Source organism: Pelophylax lessonae (genome assembly GCF_965119305.1).
Source record: "Pelophylax lessonae genome assembly, chromosome: 6".
Classification (NCBI taxonomy): domain Eukaryota; kingdom Metazoa; phylum Chordata; class Amphibia; order Anura; family Ranidae; genus Pelophylax; species Pelophylax lessonae.
The window spans coordinates 77,877,222-77,900,053 of NC_138773.1; the positions used below are offsets into that span (position 1 = coordinate 77,877,222).

Sequence of the window (22,832 nt, forward strand, 5' to 3'; positions counted from 1 at the left end):
TAAGTTTGGAAACCCCACAGTGTAACATGCCAAACAGACTTACAAGTTCTGTAATAAGGCTACAAAAATACTATATTTTCTTCTCTCTGTAGCACCCTCCTAGTCAGGTGCTAGGTAAAAGCATTGGGTTGCTTTCCTGCTTATCAAGGAGCAGGATTTCTAGTCTTACCTGTTACATGTGTCCAGGTGTGATTCACTTGGTCTGAGGGAGTGTCCCCACTGTATCCAATAGGAGAGCCTGTTGGACAGTGGAGGAAACCCAGCCAGTGACACACAGGCTTTTGTGGCAGTCCCAGTGGGAGGGCACACCAGTGGTACATCCTGGGATTGACCATAAAAGCCTAGGACACATGTGACAGGGCGTCTTTGGGTGGGAAGCCACGTCCCAGGAGGAGGGTGACGACTCTCTCCTTCTGTCAGGTTGGAAAGTGGTCACAGGCAGTCGGCCTAGTGGACCGGAGTGTGGAGCTGAGCTATGAGGTCCAGGAGAAACTGACGGTGGAGCAGTGGCAGAGGTCCCTGTGAAAAACAGTGTCCGTGAGTACCAGGGAGCTTGCCAGGGGTCTGCCCAGGAAGGGGACCACACCAGGGAAAGTCAGTGGACAAGAATCAGCACACACAGTGGGTCAGAAAGGGGGTGCCAAGTTAGACCATAAAGAGAAGCTAAAAGAAAAGTTCATCAGTTAAATCTTCACCTCAGTGGCAAAGTGAAGCAGCGGCCTTGCCGCATCCTCTGCAGTTAGATGTCCTCACTCTGTGCATAGTTGTTAGTTGGAGTATCCCACTCATCCCTTCTCCTATCCCACTATAAAACAAAAACACAAAAAAACAAATCCCCTGGACTGTTCATGACTGAGCCAAGTGAGAAGTGAGGAAAATTTTTACAGATTGTTGCTATGGGTGACCCAGGGGAATCAACTTCAAGCAGCTCCTACGGGGGCAGTGCTACATCTCTATAGATTGAATTTTGTAAAGTATGCTGTTGTTGATAGCAATTGGGAGGTAAAATATATAATATATACACTGCTCAACAAACTTAAAGTAACATTTTTTAATAAAAGTACAGCATCAAGTCAATTAAACTCCTGGGATATTGATCTAGCCAGTTAGGTAGCAGAGGGGGTTGGTAATCAGTTTCAGCTGCTTTGGTGTTAATGAAATTAACAATAGGTGCACTAGATGGGCAACAATAAGACAACCCCCAAAACAGGAATGGTTTTACAGGTGGAGGCCACTGAATTTTCTTTTTCCCTACTAATTGTTTCTGACTTTTTTTCACTAGTTTTGCATTTTGGCTAGGATCAGTGTCACTAAAGACAGCATGAGGCGATACCTGGACCCTATGGAGCAGGGATCCTCAAACTACGGCCCTCCAGCTGTTGCAGAACTATACATCCCATGAGGCATGATAAAACTCTGACATTCACAGACATGACTAGGCATGATGGGAATTGTAGTTCCTGAACAACTGGAGGGCCAAAGTTTGAAAACCCCTGCTATAGAGGTTGCACAGGCAGTCCAACTCCTCCAGGATCGCACATCAATACGTGCCATTGCCAGAAGGTTTGCTGTATCTCCCAGCACAGTCTCAAGAGCACAGAGGAGATTCCAGGAGACAGGCAGCTACTCTAGGAGAGCTGGACAGGGCCGTAGAAGGTCCTTAACCCATCAGCAGGACCAGTATCTGCTCCTTTGTGCAAGGAGGAACAGGATGAGCACTGCCAGAGCCCTACAAAATGACATCCAGCAGGTCTCTGGTGTGAATGTCTCTGACCAAACAATCAGAAACAGACTTCATGAGGGTGGCCTGAGGACCCAACGTCTTCTACCAGGCCCTGTGCTCACTGCCTGGCACAGTGGAGCTTGATTGGCATTTGCCATTGAACACCAGAATTGGCAGGTCCACCACTGGCACCCTGTGCTTTTCACAGATGAGAGCAGGTTCAGCCTGAGCACATGTAATAGATGTGAAAGGGTCTGGAGAAGCCATGAAGAATATTATGCTGCCTGTAACATTGTTCAACACAATCGGTTTGGTGGTGGGTCAGTGATGATCTGGGGAGGCATATCCATGGAGGGATGCACAGACCTCTACAGGCTAGACAATGGCACCCTGACTGCCATTAGGAATCGGGATGAAATCCTTGGACTCATGGTCAAACCCTACACTGGTGCAGTTGGCCCTGGGTTCCTCCTGGTGCATGACAATGCCCGGCCTTATGTGGAGAGAGTATGCAGCCAGTTCCTGGAGGATGAAGGAATTGATACCATTGAATGACCAGCACGCTCGCCTCACCTAAATTCAATAGAACACCTCTAGGTTTCGGGCCATCCAACGCTACCAGGTTGCACCTCAGTCTGTTTGGGAGCTCAGTGATGCCCTGGTCCAGATCTAGGAGGAAATACCCCAAGACACCATCCATCTTCTCATTAGGAGCATGCCCCGACATTGTCAGGCATGCATACAAGCACGTGGGGGCCATACAAACTACTAAGAATCATTTTGAGTTTCTGTAATGAAATTTCAGCAAAATGGACTAGCCTGCTGCATAATTTTTTTTTATTTGATTTTTGGGGGTGTCTTTGAATTCAGCCCTCTGTAGGTTGATACTTTTCATTTCCATCAAACGATGTGGCATCCTTTCATTCCTAACACATTACCCAGTCCATATCAGTATAGATATCTATCCAGCGTGATATTTTTCCTCATTGAGATCTGATGTGTTTTCAAAGTTTTCCTTTATTTTTTTTGAGCAGTGTATGTTTTTATTTCTGTTTAGACCAGTGGGCTTTATGGTTTAGGAGTGGGATGGTCAACTTTGAAGCATCTCTACAAACTGCAGGATGGCAGAGAGGCTAACGTTTTATTTTTATTTTTCCAGAATAAAAAAATAGTAAATGTTATTTAAAGTGGACATAGCATTAGATATTTTTTAATGTTAAAGTGTTAGTAAACCCAGGCCCCTGCATTCACTCTATCTGGTCAACCACAGTATAGAGAACATGGAAATTCAATAATTTTAGGAAATATAAACTGCAAAATACCTTTTCTCATCAGCAGTATATAGCAGTCTTGTGACTTCTATCAGTGCCTGGTTAAAGCTGTAGGAGGAGTTTTCATACACACTGGCTGTCCTAACATGGCTGACAGACCTCCTACCTGACGAATCTACAAAGTTCCTGGTCCAACACCACTTGGCAGAGCCATCTGCATTGGGAGCCACCTGCATTCACACATGCTACTGGGTCCTGACATTCCGCCACTGTGGGGGCGCCACAAGACCCGGCATCTCCTCCTGTACCTCTGGCTGGCAGTTGATGTGCTGGGGGTTGCAGGTGCACATCAAGTGGGCAGTGTTGCAAACCGCCAGTATTTTTCTCCTGTCAGTAAATGCCAGTGACAGGAAAAGTTTGCCAGTGAAAAATATGGCTGTGACGCTTGGCTCGGAACTGCGAGTGCAGAGTTCTATTCCGGAGCCGGCAGAGACCATCCAAGTGCCTGCTACAATGTGTTCAGGCGGCACGGGCAGCGGGGGGGGGGGGGGGTGTCTGGCGGAGGCTGTGCCTTGAGCATATTGTGTCATGTCACGGTGCAAGAGAGCCAAGCCGGAGCGGGACTGTCAGTGCTGTTTGGACTAGAGTGGACTGAAGGGACTGTCACTGTGACTCCGGAGGGGATGTGTCATGTCGGTGAGGTGTCATCATCTGTGCTTCTGCTGTCAGTGTCACTGTGAGAGTCAATTTCATATGTTTGTGCCTGCCCATTTTAATTTCTTGCCCTCCTAAGTCCTATCCCTGAGCTACTTACTTGCTATATTGAAAATAAAATATGTTTTTTGCCATCATATCTACCTTAAATCACATTGCTAATTGCATATTGTACTTGTTTGTAGCCTAAATACTGATATTTGCACTTAAAGTTGTAATTTTGGAACTTTTGGAAATGCCAGTAATAATGTGGCTGTGCTAGTAAATTTTGGGTGTTGTGTCAGTAAATTTCAATCTGGTAGGTTGTAAACACTGCAGGTAGGTACAGTGCAGAGATGTGTTAGGCCCCTTTCACGCTGGTGGACTGATTGGGTCCACTTGTCCATTTTTCAGGAAGACCCGATCTGTCCATCCATGGCTCTCTATGGAGTGGCGGGTGTCAGCGGACATGTGTCTGTTGACATCCACCAGCATCTGATCCGATCCTGTCTCCTGGCAGATCGGTTCGGATGACAGTTGAATGGAAACGAACAGGCAGTCGGTTTCCATCCGACCACCCCATAGAGAACAGCGAGCTATGTTTATGTCCGCTCTGCGGGGTACAGAGGTGTTGGCGGTGTAGAAATGTGCAGCAGAGTACATAGATGTGCTGGGGGGGTGTTGAGGTGTGCTGGGGAATACAGGGAAAGCTGGGAGGTGCAGAGGTGGTGGGGTGGGGGGGGGGGGCTTTAGGGTTTCTTGCATTGGGCTCCTGAAGGTTCTAGTTACTGCTTTAAGAGCTGAATTTTAGTGATAAAGGGAAATGTCTTTGTAAGTATACTGTTGCTATATATTGTAACATGTCAAATATTTCTCCGTGTGAACTTTTAAAGTTACTAATAGGTAAACTTCAACAAGTGTTAACTTTGCTGGCAAATAGGGATGATCGAACTTTTGAAAAGTTCGGTTCGACCAGAACACCCGAACTTCACGAAAGTTCGGTTCGGATTTCAGAACCCCATTGAAATCAATGGGACCCGAACTTCTGTAATCAAAAAACACCATTTTTAAGCCCTAAAACCCAATAAATGCCCCTAAAAAGTGCCTAGGGTTCTGGGTCATGCCCCAGGGACTATTAATCACACAAAAAAAAGTTCTTAAAAATTGTCATTTTTGATAAAAAAAGCCAATTATTGAAAAATTAAAAAAAAAAAAAAAAAGAGATTTTTTTGATTTTTACTTTGGATTTAGTATCTGGGGGGTCTAAAAGGTGTGCATGTGAAGTTTCAGCTCTGTAGCATGTCCAGAACCATGAAAAAAAAAAATATAATTTTTCAGTAGAACAGGGATGTGGTTCGGGAGCCTCCTTTAACTTTAACACCTATATGATCTTTTTTTCTGGTTCTGGACATGCTACAGAGCTGAAACTTCACAGGTACACCTTTTAGACCCCCCAGACACAAAATCACACAAAAAAAGTTCTTAAAAATTGTCATTTTTGATAAAAAAGCCAATTATTGAAAAATTAAAAAAAAAAAAAAAAAAAAAGAGATTTTTTGATTTTTACTTTGGATTTAGTATCTGGGGGGTCTAAAAGGTGTGCATGTGAAGTTTCAGGTCTGTAGCATGTCCAGAACCCCCCAAAAATTAGCATTTTCTTATAATTTTTATTAGAACAGGAATACGGCTTCTCTACGGCGCTTTTTCTTGCATTTATCGGGCATTTTTGGAGGCAGGCATGACTTTTTTTGGATTTAGTGTCTGGGGGGTCTAAAAAGTGTACCTGTGAAGTTTCAGCTCTGTAGCATGTCCAGAACCAGAAAAAAAGATAATTTTTCAGTAGAGCAGGGATGGTGGGACCCCTCTTTTACACTTATATGATCTTTTTTTGGGGTTCTGGACATGCTACAGAGCTGAAACTTCACAGGTACACCTTTTAGACCCCCCAGACACAAAATCACACAAAAAAAGTTCTTAAAAATTGTCATTTTTGATAAAAAAGCCAATTATTGAAAAATTAAAAAAAAAAAAAAAAAAAAGAGATTTTTTGATTTTTACTTTGGATTTAGTATCTGGGGGGTCTAAAAGGTGTGCATGTGAAGTTTCAGCTCTGTAGCATGTCCAGAACCAGAAAAAAAAGATCGTTTGTATTAGAAAACTTTAAGCACAGGAATATGGCTTCTCTGCTGTAACACCTTGCCGGTTTAATAGCAGGCATTTTTTTGGGTTCTTTGCAGTCAGGAAAAACATCTGAACTTGTGTATAGTGGTACTGTGCACAAGTTCTGATGTTTTGCCTGCCTCCAAAACCCCCCAAAAAATGCCAGCAAAAACACACCTGGGCATTTTTTTTTTTGACGCTAGCGTTTTTTTTGGCATTTTTTGGGGTTCTTTTGAGGCAGGCAAAACATCTGAACTTGTGTATAGTGGTACTGTGCACAAGTTCTGATGTTTTGCCTGCCTCCAAAACCCCCCAAAAAATGCCAGCAAAAACACACCTGGGCATTTTTTTTTTTGACACTAGCGTTTTTTTGGCATTTTTTGGGGTTCTTTTGAGGCAGGCAAAACATCTGAACATGTGTATAGGGGGTATATATAGGCATATATGTCTGAATATATACCCCTAGACATATATAGGTGTGATAGTAGCAGAAATATATTACTGTAAATGATTTCATTAGCGCAAGCATTTATTTCTGCTACTATCACACCTATATATGTCTAGGGGTATATATTCAGACATATATGTCTATATATACCCCCTATACACATATTCAGATGTCATGTCTGACATCAAACATGTCCTCAAAAAAGCACTGGCAGTGGCAGCCCCTGCAGCATTAAAAAATGCTTGCTGGTGAGAAGCCACATTCCTGTCCCGAAGCAGAGAAATGATCATTTCTCTATAGCGGTCACCCTGCTATGGAAGGGTTTTGTCACCCTGCCATAGCAGTCACTGTCAGTTAACCCTACACTACACTACGGTCCCCTGACACTTAACACTTTCCCTACAGAAACTAAATTTTTGAAGCTAACTTAAGTGTAAAGGAGCACTCTAACTACACTAGATATCCCTTTCCTCACACTAAAAATAGCTAAATGACACTTTTAAAGTAAAATTAACAGAACTGCTTCCACTCTCTTCCATGTCCATTATAACAATGCTGGGAATATGGCGGGGGCGATCTTATATACTGGGGGGCGTATTCACTAATGATTGGTCTAGGGACCCCCTAGTCACTCCAATCACATTCCTAGCATTCTTCTGCCCCCTCAATTGGCTTTTGCTAATGGTTCTGGTCCAATCACGGGCTTTTAAAGCCCATTTCCTGAAGCATTGCATTTTGGGCGGTTCTGGTTGCCGAATTCCGAACTTTTTGGGCAAAAAGTTCTAAATTCGGCCGAACCTCGAACACCCAATGTTCGGGCCGAACCGATGGTGGACCCGAACCGTTCGATCATCCCTACTGGCAAATACAAAAAAGAACATTTGCAGCATGTTCTGTTGGCAGTTTGACAAATGCACTAGCAGATTGGACTAGTATTACACAAAATGCAACAGTTTCGTTTCAATAGATTTTTTTTAGAGAGTAACAAAGACAAATAACAATGGAAGTGGTACAATAGTGAAGGCTATTATACAACAAATAAAAGTTGAAAAGTGGAGGTCAACTGTAGCAGGTGGATACATCTTCTCCTGTGCCATTATCCACGAAATCTTACCCTTAGCCAAGCGGAAAGTGGAACCGAAGGCATCTTCCACTGCCTGGCTATCGCCATCTTGGCACCGAGGAAGATGTAGAAAATGAGGGATTGGGTGTGTTTAGGGAGCTTAGGGATGCGTTGGCTCAACAGAGCTTGAGCAGGAGATGGATGCAACGTGAGACCAGAAATCCGACGAACAATGCCGTAAATGCGCTGCCAAAACGACCTGAGTTTGGGGCATTCCCAAAAGATGTGGAGAATGGTGCCAGCCAGGTCACATCCCCGGAAGCAGGTAGGGGATGTGGAGGGAAAGATGGTGGCCAATCTGGCCGGCACCATGTACCACCTCAAAATAACTTTAAGATTAGCTTCCATGAGGCCAATATTATGAATACCCCGGAAAGAGCGCCCAACATTAGCGTGCCAGTCAGAGAGGTCCCAGTCTAATTTGAGGTCCTGCTCCCATTTAAACATATAGACAGATTTGGTTTGTGCATCGTTCAGTAGAGCGTAAATGAGGGAGATTCCCCCCTTGACATCAGAAATTTGAGCACACCACTGTTCATAAGGCGTTACCCGTAGGGGTTCAGAGAATTTGGACCTAAGAGAGTTAATAAAGTGCGAAATTTGGGTAAGACGAAATTTCTCTACAGGCGGCATCTTCAACTTTGTGGTACAATGAGAAAGAGTGATAGGACCCGAGCTATCCAAAAAGTGGCCAATTCTGTACATGCCTTTGTCAGTCCACCATTTAAATGCCCCTATGTTTTCACCTGGAGGGAAGGCCGGATTATGGAATAGGTGAGTGAGGGGAGCCCAAGGCGAAGTAACTTTATGCGTTTTGTGTATGCGATCACAGATGGATAAAGAATGTGAAAGAGTAGGGGCCAGCACCGGGGGGCGGGCTCGAGCAGGTCTCCAAAGCAGGTAGTCAATGGTGTGTCGAGGGACTGCTTGGCGTTCCATAAAGTACCAGTCAGGCTTCCCCCCTCTGGAATAAATGACGGAAAACTGAGTCAGCTGTGTTGCCAGATAATATTTCCAAAGGTCCGGAACTCCTAAGCCCCCCTGTTTCCGGGAGCGTAGAAGCGTAAGTCTATTAATTCTATATCCCTTCGTTCCCCAGATAAATTTAAAGATGTGTCCTTGTAAGTTTTTAATGTGGGATTTCCGCACCGGGATTGGGAGCGACCGGAAAAAATAAAGAATACGTGGCAAGAGTGTCATCTTAACCGCATTGATTCTCCCTAACCAGGAAATGTGACAGCGAGACCAGTCAGAGAGATCCCGTTTTAGTCGTTGTATCAGGGGCGGATAGTTGGTCGAATAGAGTTTGTCTATAGTGGGAGTCAAGGAGACTCCAAGGTAAGGAATAGAATTCGATTGCCAGGAGAAGGGGAAATGGTCTTTCAGACGATCCACCAGTGGCCCAGGGAGAGTGATATTAAGGGCCAGCGACTTAGTCATGTTTACTCGCAAGCCAGAAGCCGCCCCAAAGGTGTCCAAGAGGGAAACAATATTGGGAAGAGAGATCAATGGGGACGTAACAAAGAGCATTATATCATCCGCGAACAACGCGCATTTGTGGAACTCGGACCCGCATTGTATGCCATGTATATCAGGGTGAAGACGGATCGCTGAAGCAAGAGATTCAAGGGCAACAGCGAAAAGGAGCGGGGAGAGGGGGCATCCCCGTCTCGTTCCCCTCCGGATCCGGATGTCTGCAGAATAGTATCCCTGCATTCTGACCTGAGCTGCCGGCTGGGAGTAAAGGGCTCGTAGTGTAGTGATGAAAGAGGGACCAAAACCCCATCGTTCGAGGGTACGGAAGAGGAACGGCCATGAAAGGGAGTCAAAGGCCTTTTGTAGGTCCAATGACAGGAGAAAACCAGGTTGGGAAGGGCCTCCGTTCCACCCTGAATTTAGCAGCGAGATGACATCAACAACCCTCCTTATCTGGTCAGGTCCCTGCCTACCCGGAATGAACCCCACCTGATCCTTATGAATGTATTTGGCAATAAAGCTGGATAAGCGATTAGCATAAATTTTGGTCAATATCTTTAAATCATTATTAATGAGAGATATTGGTCTGTAATTGCCCACATCGGAGGGATCCTTCACCGGCTTGGGGATAACCGAAATGTAAGCTTTATTAGAGGCTTCATCCAGGCGAGCTCCGCATTGAAGAACCTGACCAGATAAGGAGATAGGACCGACGCAAATGTCTTGTAATAGGAATTGGAAAAACCGTCAGGACCTGGGGTGGAATTGGGTCGAAGGGACTTGATCACTTCCAGCACCTCCCGTTCGTCAACAGGGGATTCCAAAAGGGATCTATGCGTATCCGTGAGGCGGGGGAGAGGCACGTTGTCTAGGAACGAGTCAGGATCGTCCCCCTTATGGGGGGTGGGGGCCGCATAAAGTTGGGAATAGAAGGAGTGGAAGGAATCCATGATGGATGTAGGGTTGCTCGAAAGAACACCAGCGGGGGATTTTATTTTGGGCATGGAAATCGCCCGAAACTTTGGGGAGAGCTTCGATGCCAATTTTGTACCCATTTTATCTCTAAAAGCATAAGCGCGAGCCCCTTGCCAGCGCAGGGCCTTTTCGGCCCTGGAAGTTAGGGCCAGGTTAAGTGACAATTTAATCGCATCCAGTTCGGCAAGAGAGGAGGGATTAGGGGAGCGCTTGTGGGCTCTACGGAGGCGAATATATTCTGTCTCTAAGCGGGTGATATCAACTAGACTTTCCTTTTTAATTTTCGCCCCCAGCTGGATGAGGTAGCCTCGCAGGACAGCCTTATGGGCCCCCCATAAGGTAGTAGGGGATGTGTCTGGGAGATCATTAAGCGTGAAGTATTCGCGAAGCACGGTGTCTATCATGGAGCATCTAGCCGGATCGCTCAGAATAGATTCATTAATTCTCCATGGAGAGGGGCCTCTGGGAAATAGGGAGCAGGAGAGCTGAAGAGTGACCATGGAATGGTCCGACCAAGGGACTTCTCTAATTTTAGACTTCTGGGCAGAAGGGATATCTGTCGTGGGGATGAAAATGTGGTCAATCCACGCAAACGTATGATGAGGGGCCGAGAAATGTGTGTAATCCCGAGTAGATGGGTTCAACTCCCGCCAAATATCAATCAGACCCAATGCATGGAGCGATCTAGCCACCGGAAGGCTCTGCTTCGAAGGTCGGCGAAGCCGACCACCGGAGGATTGGGATTTATCAAGGGAGCAGTCGAGGGCTAAGTTAGAATCCCCTCCAATGAGAACGCGGCCCTCAAAGTGGGGAGAGAGAAGGAGAAACATCTCGGAGAGGAATTTCGCCTGACCCTTGTTAGGGGCATAGTAAGAAATAAATGTGTATAACACTCCTTGTATGTGGCCCTTGACCAGAATAAATCGGCCCTGGGGGTCCCTTACGGTGTGCAGGTGCGAGAAGGAAAGGGATTTAGCAAAAAATATGGCCACCCCTCTCTGTTTGGAGGGGGCATTGGCAAGATAAAACAAGGGGTATTTATGGTGGACATATGTCGGTTGGTAGGATTCCGGGAAGTGAGTCTCCTGAAGCAGGAGAACCCCCAATCCTTGGGAATGGTAATGTTGGAATGCCTTCCTACGCTTAACAGGTGAATTTAAGCCCTGGGTGTTGTGTGATGCCACCTGTAGAGAAGAGACCGTACTCACATTAGGCTGCATGTTGCGCGGGGAGGAGGCACGCTGATGTAGGTGATCCGGCGGGATCCCGAGAACATCCCCGGAGGAGACTATTCACAGCGGTAGCAGGCTTGTCAGGAGCAACAGGGAACCAGAAGGACCGCAGGAACCTAAGGGGAAGAAAAAGACACCAGTAAAGGGAGAAAAAGAGAAAAAAGAAGACAACAGAGGAAGAAGAAAGTAGCAAGTCCAAAGACTTGCCAAGGGATGAGAAAGCCGCAGGAAGGACCCACAGCTCCTCATCACGTGTAAGGATGCGTCCTGAACCAGTCAGGGCACATTCCTGAGGGAGGCCAGATGAAATCATCTAACGTCCGACAGGAGGAGGCACATTAAAGCCTCTCCGGCCATAGGGCACCAGCCCGGCACCCTCATAAAAAAAATCAACAAAAGATAGCAAAATTCGAGCACGAAAATCACCCCTAGGTGTAGAAAATGGGGAGTTGCCCCAAAAGCATCAATAGGAGGTTAGGTCTAGGGGGGACGGGGGAAAAGGACAACATGGGGAGGGGAAGGTAGGCAGGGAAAAAAAAAAAAAAGGGGGGGGGGGAATAAAAATAAGGGGGGGGAGGGGGTACTGGGCAGGGGGGGAGCTGCAAGCTTAACGACAACAGATTAAGCAGTAATTACAGTCCCAGTATTCAAAAAGAACCTGACCAGCGTGAAGAAAATAGATGAGGTAAGTCAGATCAAAAATTGTAAAATAAATAGTTCGCTGGAAAAAGGGAACAAAACAGTCCGGAAACAGACCCAAAAAGGGGGGCCAAAAAATGAAGGCAGGGATCATCTCGGACCCCCATCAGGCGAGGAAGGACGAACTTCGACGACTGAAGAAAGAAGATTCCAGAGGAGCAATGCAGATATCAGGGAGGCTGGACATCACAGTGACGCTTCGTTTGCTGCTTGTTCCAAACTGAGGAGACAGGGCTGATCGGAGGGGGTCGCTTGGAAGATTCTCTCCTGGAAGTGGACGGGGCAGGATCCCTGGTGATGATACCCAGATGCAGGAGCATGCCTTCACCCTCCTGGAAGTTGGTGAAGTTGTACGTCTTGTTCTGGAATTGAAAATTCAGCCGGAAGGGGAAAGACCACCAATATTTCAGCGCCCGGGCAGAAAGAGCTTGTGTAAGCGGCTTTAGAGCTCTTCGGCGTTGAATAGTGAAGGGGGAGAGGTTGGCGAAGAGTTGAATCTTGTGACCCTGGATGGATAGGTCCTCCCTACCCCTACTCACTTTCATGAGCTCCTCTTTAACCCCATAGAAGTGGGGTTTGACGATAACATCTCTGGGAAGGCCATCTTTGCGGGGCGGTTGTAGGGCCCTGTGAGCCCGGTCGAGCTCCAGGCGATGGTCCGAAATGTTCGGAATGAGATCCCTAATAAAAGCTTTAATTGTGGTAGGAATGTCCGTGATGGTTTCTGGGATCCCTCTGACCCTAAAATTTAGGCGTCTCTTTCTGTTTTCCATATCATCCAGCTTACTAAGCGCTGTGTCTAGTTGATCTTGGATAGTCTGGATGCATGCTGTGTTTTGATTGGCCCTTGCGACAGTCTGATCCACAGTGCTCTCAATTGCTTCAATCCGGGTGCCAAGGTTCTGGACTTCCGCCTTAATGGATCCCGTGATTTGTGAGGCATTATGGGCCAGGCCGGCAGCTAGCATCTCCGAGAACCTAGTCATCAACAGTGTGATGTCCGGAAACTGTCCTGGGGAGGTAAGGCCTGGTTGGTGAGGGAAAGCCAGGGCCTCTGGTGAATGCAGCCCCATGATCCCTGGGGTCTGTGCAAGGTGTCTGCTGAGGAGGGATTCAGTGGAGGCTGGTGATAGTAATGGGGGCTGTGGCAGGTATGCAGGGGTCACTGGGGATGGCCAGGGATCGGGGGAGGCTGAGGGGGTGTCCATAGGGCAAGCTGGTATGTCCCCTACCTCCTGTATGCCTCCGTCCTCTGAGGGAAGAGAAGGCGCGGTCGCCATCTTGGCTGTGTCCCGCTCCGGGGACAAGAAGATTAGACGGCGGGAGACCTCGCTCCGGGGACCCGCCGACATCCCAGGGTGAACCGCTGGAGGAAGGAGCAGCTATCGGTGCCGATTGCGGGGCTTAGTGCGCTCCGATGCCGGCGCTGGTGCCTGAATGAGACCGGGGAGGCGCGGAGCTCCGGGCTAAGCTGCCATGACGGAGCAGCCGCACATGCGCACCTCAAAATGCAACAGTTTAACAAATTTCAGCTTTGCTTGCTATTACCAAAGAAAAGCAGGCTGGCAGTGTCTTCTGTTAGAAACAGGACAAGTGCATTGGAACTGTACTTGTACTATTAGAGAATGCTAGAGGCATTCAGCACAGCAGTCTTTCCACTCTTCTAACTTGTATGCATTGCCTAAAGCGGAACTTCACCAAAAAGGGAAAGTTCTGCTCTCACTCCGCCTTTACATTTGGTACTTTACTTTTCTCTGGGGGGGGGGGGGGGCGGGGTACCTGGTTTGGAGAGATACCCGCTGCCCCACTTCCGGTTACATTTCTGCAGCGATTCAAGTGGATGTTTGGTCCCCCTCCTTCTGGGACACATTACATGTCCATTCAGATAGCACAGCACTGCCGGCTGTGAAGCCACAATCAGTCAAGGCCGGCTACCCACAGTTAGTATGCCGGCGCCGGGAACCAAAGTCCGGTGAAGAAACCGCCGGGGAAGGACAGTGCTGGATCCTGAGACAATTGAGTGTCCTATTATTAAAAGTCAGCAGCTACAGTTTTTGCAGCTGCTGACTTTGAATTGTACAAAAGAAGACTGAAGAACCACTTAAAAGCTTAAATAAAGTATTCAGTAAGACAGACATTGCTGTAACAACATGCATGTCTATAATATTACCTCCATTTTCCTGTTACAACATGTGTGCCTAAATATGTTTGTGCATTCAATAGATACCAAAGTTTGACCTTGCAGCCCCTGGTACTTTGTAATACCAGCACTGGTCAGTCACTGTGTGCTGACACTTGTGATGAGGGGGTGTGGCTAGCACTCAGCTCTGCCAGCACAGAGCGAAGGACAAGATAACAGGAAGCTGCATTTTTACTTAGAAAAAGAAAATATTTTACTGAGTAACACCGCTTTTGTTGAGATAAAAACATTCCCCTCTGGGTAATCTATGTATATTGCAATGAGTTTAACCAACTTTGTTGCAAGATTCCTACCTTTTGTTATTCTGAAGAAATAGCTGTTTGTTTGTCTTTGTCCATGTGAGAATGGGAGGGGCTTTATGATTATCATTCAGCTGCTGCACTTGCAGTGTTCTAATGGGGAAAGTGGTAGGCCCTGAATCCCTTTAGACGTGATTTCCCTTTGGAAGTATCTCACCAAAAGTGAGTGTAGCACTGTCCCCGTAGGGCTGTGTAATGACTTATTGGGTCTCCTCTGATTACCTGCAGACAGTTACTTAGGGACAGTTCACACATCCATCCTTACTCCCAATGGCTCGTTACTCAATAAACAGTCCAGGGGTTTTGGATTTTGGTATTTATTGTGGATATTTAATGGGAGATAGGAATAGTGCCCTACCTATTGGTCTAGTGTGAAACACTTCAGACAGACTGATCTGCACCTGAGCACCATGAGCAGACCTCACTAGCAGATCCTGCTCTTTGGTAGACAGAGGACAAAATAGATTTACCTGGCAATCTCTCTGGTAAGCAGAAAAGATCTAAAACAATACTTTTTCTTTAGCACCTACCTAGGAGGGTGCTACATGAGATTTTTTGTTGCAGAGGCTGCTAAAAATCTGACCTGCATCTTAGTGCAGACTTCTGGGAAAATCAGTGAGCCAATCGCATAAGTAGGAAAAGACATTTCAATTGGGCATTCCGTACACAGAAGGTGTCCAGAAGGTCTGGCGGCGTGACATCAGCTCTTAGCCCCTACCCGATGCATTTCATCAAAAGGAGATGTTTTCAAAGGGATTGGAAACGTCTCTTTACGATGAAATACATCGGGTGGCGCTAAGAGCTGACATCTTTATACCACCGGACTTTCTGGTGATCTTTTTTCTATTACTGCTCTGTTTATATCATATAATGTGGGTACCTTTCTTTTAAATAAACATACTGACAATTGCAGTTTTTTGCTATCGGGCCTTTGTGAATAATATTTTTTCCTGGGAAGCGCCTCACGTTCCCTGCTGGCGAGACCTGTGGTTCCCAGAACCCGGTCCATACAGGAGGTCCATCTCTTGTTTTACCGAGCACTTTACAGACCTCCTATAACCTGGGATCTTAGATTCTGGTAAGAAGCTGATGTTTTTGTGTGGTGGTGGATCACATGGAGTCACTAAGAAGCCCATGATCAACATTGATGAATGTTGATGAGCTAGTCACATGTTTGCACATTCTTCAAATGGCACCATTTTTTATGATTTATAGTGATTTATTATATTTATTAGGTAATTATGAATTTGCGCATAGTGGTGTTTGCTAATTTTTGAAGGTACAGTGCAACAACGGTACTGCTTTGGGATCGCCAATGTGGGGTATGAATGTGGATTCTGCTGCTGGGAGTGCTGGCAATTGACGGAGCCCGTCCTGACTCTTAGCTCTAGCTCAAGGGAGAGGAAAGAGGTAATCCCTAATGCCACAAATCTGTGTAGTCCTATGGTGGTGATGAGAGTGACAACCTCAGCCTGGGCTCCAACCAGGCCACTCCCCCCAACACATCTTGCTCCGCCCCCAGAGCTTAATCATGGAGATTAATGGGTATTATTTACCATGATTAAGTTCCGGGGGTGGCGCAAGATGCGTTGGAGACGTGGCCTGGTTGGAGTCAAGGCTGAGGTTGTCACTCTCATCACCATGATGGGACTACATGGACGTGCGGCATCAGGGATTTCCTCTTTCTTCTACCTAGAACAGTGCAACTATATTTGGTATCAATTGACCATATATAGCCATGCACATATGTGGTCAATGACTTCGCCCCAAATGCCCACTGGCTTGCTTCCAATTTAACCCCTTGCCAACCACCCTACATATATGTACTGCGGGGCGGCGGCTCATACAGTCGAAATCAGGTACCTGTACGTCTCCTGCACTTCTGGGTTTGAGGCACCCATGCACGCCACTGGTGACCAGCTCCCAATGTCCACCGGGACCCGCCGATCGTTCCAAACAGAGGCAGAACGGCTGTCTGTTTTGTTACAAGGGAAGACAGAGATCCTGTGTTTCTGTCTTCACACAGTACAAGCACTCCTCACACAGTTAGGGACCTAGGGACACATTTAACCCTTTGGTCTCCCCTGCTGCCAGCCCCTTCCCATCAATTTACACTTATTGGGTTTTTTTTTTCTTTTACCAAAACGTAGCAGAATACATATGGGCCTAAACTGCTAAATAAATTAGATTTTTTACATTTTTAAAAAATAATTGTTTTATAGCAGAAAGTTAAAACTATATATATATATTTTTTTCCAAAATTGTTGTTTTTTTTTTTTGTTTATAACGCAAACAGCTGGTTATTTTGAATGTGTTCGTGGAGAATATTGCATTTCAATATAATTTGGGTACAGGGTCGCACGACTGTGCAATTGTCAGTTAAAGAAACGCAGTGCCGTTTGGAAAACAAATGGCCTAGTCATGAAGGGGGGTAATCTTCTGGAGCTGAAGTGGTTAAACAACCTGGTGGGCAGTGAGTAGCTGTCATCATTTAGTAGTAGTAGTGATACTGCCACTAAATGAATGGCTTCCAGCTGCAGCAGCCAGGGATTTGGGTGGGCAGATGAAGTGGCCACACCTGGCCGTTTTGTTTGAACGTTTGGCAAACTGTGAACAGCAGCTTGGGATTGGGTCGTTAGATACAAAGAGTTCATGAGAATTTTTTTTGTCGGTTTTGCAATCTAGACTAAGTTTTCTTAAATTAAAGTGATGTACATAAAAACTCTAAAGGTGACATAAGCTGCCGCAGTCAACAGGGAAAAACTAGGGGGAATGGATCCATCTATTCCACACTTCAGTGCAGTAGGAGGATCTGCACCGTCCCAGTTTTTTTTATAACACCATTCAAGCAGAGAGAGCGAAAATCAGTCTAGCTAATCTCTTCACATGAGCGGCTGCTGTAATTTCCAAGCCGTTTCTGACGCGCTTTCTGGATGCGCAGTACATGGATAAATCTACATCCCGACAAGCTTTTGATTAGGAAATAATTGCAGCAGCTGTAGCTTATTATGAGCTTTTTTAATGAATGTAGCTAGCTTTATCTAGGCTGGAATTTCACCTCAGATTAATTACTTCGAGACAAATTAACTGCACTTAACCGTCTGCCGAAATAAAACGGAGACTTGAGGCTTCAGCGGCGGGGGGTGCACACATGTATGATGGGGATAATGCCTGCACGGAATCATTTCAGGCTCCACAAAGTATGTGAAAAGGGCATTATTATTTACCGTTCTGTTTCAATTAAATCTCTCCTGGGAGGATAGGGCAGAATTTTCATTATTATTACAGTTGCTTTTTAAACAAGACGTAATTCGGACTAGCAGGTCATTGTTTCGAGCCCTTGTGCAAGGGTGACAAGAGCTGGAGAATGCCTATTTATAGGTTCCTACAGTACTAGATGCATGTAAAGGGTAGCACCCTTTGTATAGATTTTATGTTTATTGTCCCCGACTGTTGTTAGATGGTTATCAGCAAGTCTTTCCAAAATGCATTTCTCTGTCTTGAGCAGAGTGAAGCAAAGCTAAATCCATTGTTGGATCTTTACCATGCTCCAGGACCCAAAAAGGTTGGATTTGCCCCCCCCCCCCCCCACCGCACAGGGACAGGTCAAGCTAGGCTTTGTTGGCAATTTTTGCGATCACCTTGACCGGTAGTGAATGTAGAGCACAGTTACCTGTATTGGCCTCTAGTGGGCTGTAATCCACTTCAGCTGCTGAAACGCGAAAAGCATCGGAAATACAAAGCTCAAAATGTCATATACATGAACTGGATGGGAAGGGTCATCTTATCAGATCCCTGGAGAGCTATAAGGCCCAAGTAGAGTATTAAAGAGGGCCTCATATTACCCAAACCTAGAAAAGTCAATTTCGGTGTCCTTGAAGAACAAGTTGCGCAATTGGAAGTAACATGATATGGTTTGTATGCAGTGATCTGTACAGTCCACCAATCAAGAGTAAAAGGCAAGGCTGCATGTTACTTGAGCTATAGAGAGTCTTGTAACTTAGTAGATAGGGTACCTTTTTCTCCAATCAGTTTGTTTGTTAAAAATCTGAACAGCGTCCCAGAAGTGGCCATGCAATGCAAAAATAAATGGAAAACTTAACACCAACTGTAAGAGTCACCTCTTTTTATCATGCTGCTTCATGTGCCTTATGATAAACACAGCCCAACTACACCAACTTCCTCTAATGTAATACAGTGGAGGAGCTAGACTTATAAAACAGGGGTGGCAAAGGGGTGGCAAGGTATTATTTTGGGGGGTCAATATACAAAGTGTTCAATTACACTAAAAATAAGTTATTTTCCATAAAATGTATATAGATTAAATCAAAGTTGTTTATTTTACAAAATGTACACAATTATATATGTATTAAGTATACAGCAAAAATAGAACAACAAGTATTCAGAGTGCTCCTTGGACTAATCAAGTCCAGTAGTAAACAAAAACTGAGTTAAACTTGGACCTGTCAAAATAGAGCAGGACAAGGCAGTTGTACACATTCAAATATGCACCACAAGAATAATAATAGAACAACAATAAAAAAAAACATAGAGCCCTTTAACGATGACTCTAATGATAAACTTCAATAGTTGTACCAGGTATGACCTGCATCTACCCAGTGGTATGGCACCACCAAGTTCACAAAAACAAACATTCAGAACAGCATAATTCTGCGGTTCTGGTGAGATGAAGCAAAATGTTTTACAAAGTCCCCCATATTAATGGAATATGCCCTCCTTGACTCAACACTGAGTATGTCCAGGTGACTTAATCTATCATCTCCTATTGTTGTCCTGAGGTGGGTTTATATTAATTTAAGGGCAGAGAAACGTCTTTCGCAGGATGCAGTGCTAACTGGAATCACAACCGAAATTTTACTAAGCCTAAAATGTTCATGGAAAACCTCTTTGTAAGGTTCCAAAAACCCCACAAACTTAAGTAGAGAAGCTGGTCTCTCTCCACTTTTCTCCCTTCTTAAAAAAAGCCATCTCGTTTGATGAAGCTCATGCTTAAAGTCTTCTAAATCTGGCTCAAATGTTTTCCCCAAAGCAAGCAGGGGTTCCTCTTTTAAGAATGATGGGCTTTTGGGGTCAAGAGACTGCACTCCTTCCATTATCTCACAGTTCTTTTCGGGAAAACGCCTATCTATTTCTGCTGTAAGACAGTCAAGTACCTGATAGAAAATACTTTTAATGAACTCTTCATTGTTTGCAAACTCAGAGTTCCTCTGTCCAACAGTGCTCATTACAAGTAAATTCAGAAATTTCAAATTGTTCTTTGGTCGTCTCTTGTTTTGTGCTTCTGTGCTAATGTTGCAGTGGTGCACAAGTTCTTCAATCTCCTTCCATAATTCACCAAATGTACAGTCACTTCTGTAGCTTTTTAATGTGTCTGTAAGGGAGCCAACTAGATCTATTGCTCTAACCAGATCAAGACTTCTGGATTGGAGCATGTCAGACAGTATTTTCACATCCCCAAACACTTTACAAAAAGTAACCAAAAGTCCTACAAACTGTAGGTCAATTTGAGACAAAAGACCCTTTGCTTCTTTTTTCCTAGCTCCACTATTCTTAAGTGAAATGTCTTGCAAGAGCCTCAAAACTGCTGGAAGCCTGTCTCTCATAGCATAAATAGCCGTACATACCAGCAAAACGCTCTTCTTCGATCCTGTGTGTGCTGCCACGTTATGTTTTGTTTTGGAGCCATTTGGAGCACAAAGGAACTGCGTGTCAGCTTAACCAATGATGCATTCACGTCCGCTGGGAGATTTGGGAAATGTTCGTAAAAATCAAACAGTGTAATGTTTTCAGCGGGGTGGCAACAGGGGTGGCAAGGACTTTGTCTGGGGTGGCAATTGCCACCCCAGTTAGCCCTCTGGCTCCACTACTGATGTAAAATCAAAAGGATCTACTATAAATAAAAGTATCTTATATTATTTTTTTTCTTTTTACACATTAAGATGGAAAGTCTTCATATTTGTGGACCAGCACAGGACTAAAATGTATTAATAACAGGGTATTCTTGAATCCACGTCTAAATTATGTAATGACATCTTTTTTCTTGGTCTTATATTTTAGTTCTGAGTTCTGAAAATTACTGAACATAGAGGATCAAAGAAAACACTATCTTGTCTAAATCATTAAGCTTCCTTATTACCTGTCTCCTTTTTGCCCTTGGGTTCTGAGCAATGTCGGTAAGAGATTCTCTGGTACCTAAGACCTCTGAGAATATCCACCTATCTGGTATATTATTCATCAGTCAGGGGAGTTACCAATGTTCCAGCTCAAATGACAGAGTTTTCTGAGTTTACACATTGAAATCTTTGAGACTGTAGCCTATATAATTCATTATTTCTTTCTATTACTTGAAAGTTTGGATTTGAGGCACTTGGGTATTATTAGTGATTCTTTGGTGACCTACACATATAAGCATAAAGTTCTTATAGTATTTTAGCCGTGAGCTCAAGATACAAGGTGCTTCTGACTTTTTTTGCTGGAGCATTAATTTTGAATCATGGGAGATAGAAGAGTACAAGTAAGGGAAGTAAACAGTATAGATGGTTGATATAAAGCACATAGGATAAAATAACTCAGTAGAAGTTGAGCATATGGTTTGTAGGTTATCAAGCATCCTTTATACAGAGTTTGAAAAGACCTGTAGGGACTAATAGCATTCTTTGCAGCTCTCTAATCATTTTCTTGCAATATTTTTTGCTTACTTTGAATTTCATGTTTTAATATTTATGGCATCATATTTAATGTCACTGATATTTCTTGTTTCCAAATACAGAAATCTGATGCCTCGATCCCTGGACAGACAGATCACTGTAGAGAAGACCCCCAGCTATTTTGTGACGAGGGAGGCTCCCCGGAGAATCTCACATATGTCCCCTCGGGTCAAACTGATAGTGGTGGTCCGTAACCCTGTGACTCGTGCAATCTCAGACTATACACAAACTTTATCCAAGAAACCAGACATCCCTAGCTTCAGTGAGTTGGCTTTCCGCAACAGGACAACCTGGGAGGTGGATACTTCATGGAATGCCATTCGGATTGGACTTTATGCTCTGCATCTGCAGCCCTGGCTTAACCATTTCCCAATTTCCCAAATGCACTTTGTAAGTGGAGAGCGATTGATCACAGACCCAGCAGGAGAAATGGCTAGAGTACAAGACTTCCTTGGCCTCAAACGTCTGGTCACAGACAAGCACTTCTATTTTAACAAGACCAAGGGCTTCCCCTGCCTCAAGAAACCCGGAGGTGGGGGAGCACCTCGCTGTTTAGGCAAATCTAAGGGTCGGACTCATGTACAGATCAACACTGAGGATATAGAACAGTTAAGAGAGTTTTACAGACCTCATAATATCAAGTTCTATGAGACAGTGGGCCAGGACTTCCACTGGGAGTAGTCTCAAGACCGAACAAGATAAGCTGGTAGAAAGAGGGAGATAAATGTGTGAAAGATCAAAAACGAAAGACACAAATAGGAAACCAGACTGTGAAGCCTATTATCGGAATATAAAATAAAAGAGATAATTTAGGGAAGTTTAAAGGTTCTTGTAAACAGAGAAGACAGAAAGTGCTGTGATGAAGGGATGACTATGATGATAACATAAATAGATGAAGGTGATGAAGGAATGACCATGATGATACCTTAAAGAGAAGCTTGTTAAGGATATAACTCTAGGTGGTAGTACTCTCTTACAAACCACTATACAAAGGGTCTGTTCAAAACACTGAGTGGACAAGAAGGAAGCACGTTGCACTTTGCTTTTCCATTACAGGTACCAGAGAAGATATCAAAGATCTGTAGATGGAGCCCAAAGCATGACAGACAACTACAAGCTGGTCTTATGTAAAAGGCACAGCAACCAGCACATATCGGCTACCAGCACTAACATAACATGGAAAAAGAGGAAGATTCAAAGGACACAAAGTATCTGAAGATCATAGGGCATTTCTCCCTAGATGTTCATATTGATTGGAAATATATACCAAAATTTACTTTTATATAAAACATATATATACTTGTAAGATGCCTAATTCATAGCAGGTTTATTTCACCACATGGCTACCCTACATATAACAGAAGCACCCTTTTAAAATAAAAGTTATGAGATAAGGAGGGTTTCTAAACCACATGTGTTTTGGAAGGAGGAGGAATTATACCAATATTTAAGTCGTAGGTATGCTTGGTTTGCTTTGAAGAAAAGCTGGGCCAAAAATACCTATGCACTGATCCCACTTTTCTTACCTTTAATTTTTACCCACTGCATACTACAACCACGATTTCAGTGAATCTAAAAAACAGATCAGATATAACTAGAAAGCCTATAGTAAAAAATCCACAAGCATTCTCCATGCTTAGCTAGATGAACATTTCTGTCCAATCAAATTTTCTTTTTTGTTTTTTTTAGTTTTGGATACAGTGGGAAAAGTCCCACAGTGGATCGATTCCCCCATATTTTACTGTTATCATATTATTATTATCATAGAAATTTCCCCTCAATTAACATAATGTTAACAATGGTTT

General features: G+C 44.5%; 1 protein-coding gene across 1 annotated transcript in view; it reads left to right on the top strand.

The window, feature by feature from the left end:
- LOC309557522 (heparan sulfate glucosamine 3-O-sulfotransferase 2-like) overlaps positions 1–22,558 on the top strand; it is a 110,295-nt gene extending 87,737 nt beyond the window's left edge. The window contains exon 2 of the mRNA XM_082260269.1: positions 21,090–22,558. Coding sequence (XP_082116395.1) covers positions 21,090–21,708 — 619 coding nt within the window. The 3' untranslated portion in view covers positions 21,709–22,558. The remainder of the gene's footprint in view (positions 1–21,089) is intronic.
- Positions 22,559–22,832: the final 274 nt, after the last annotated feature.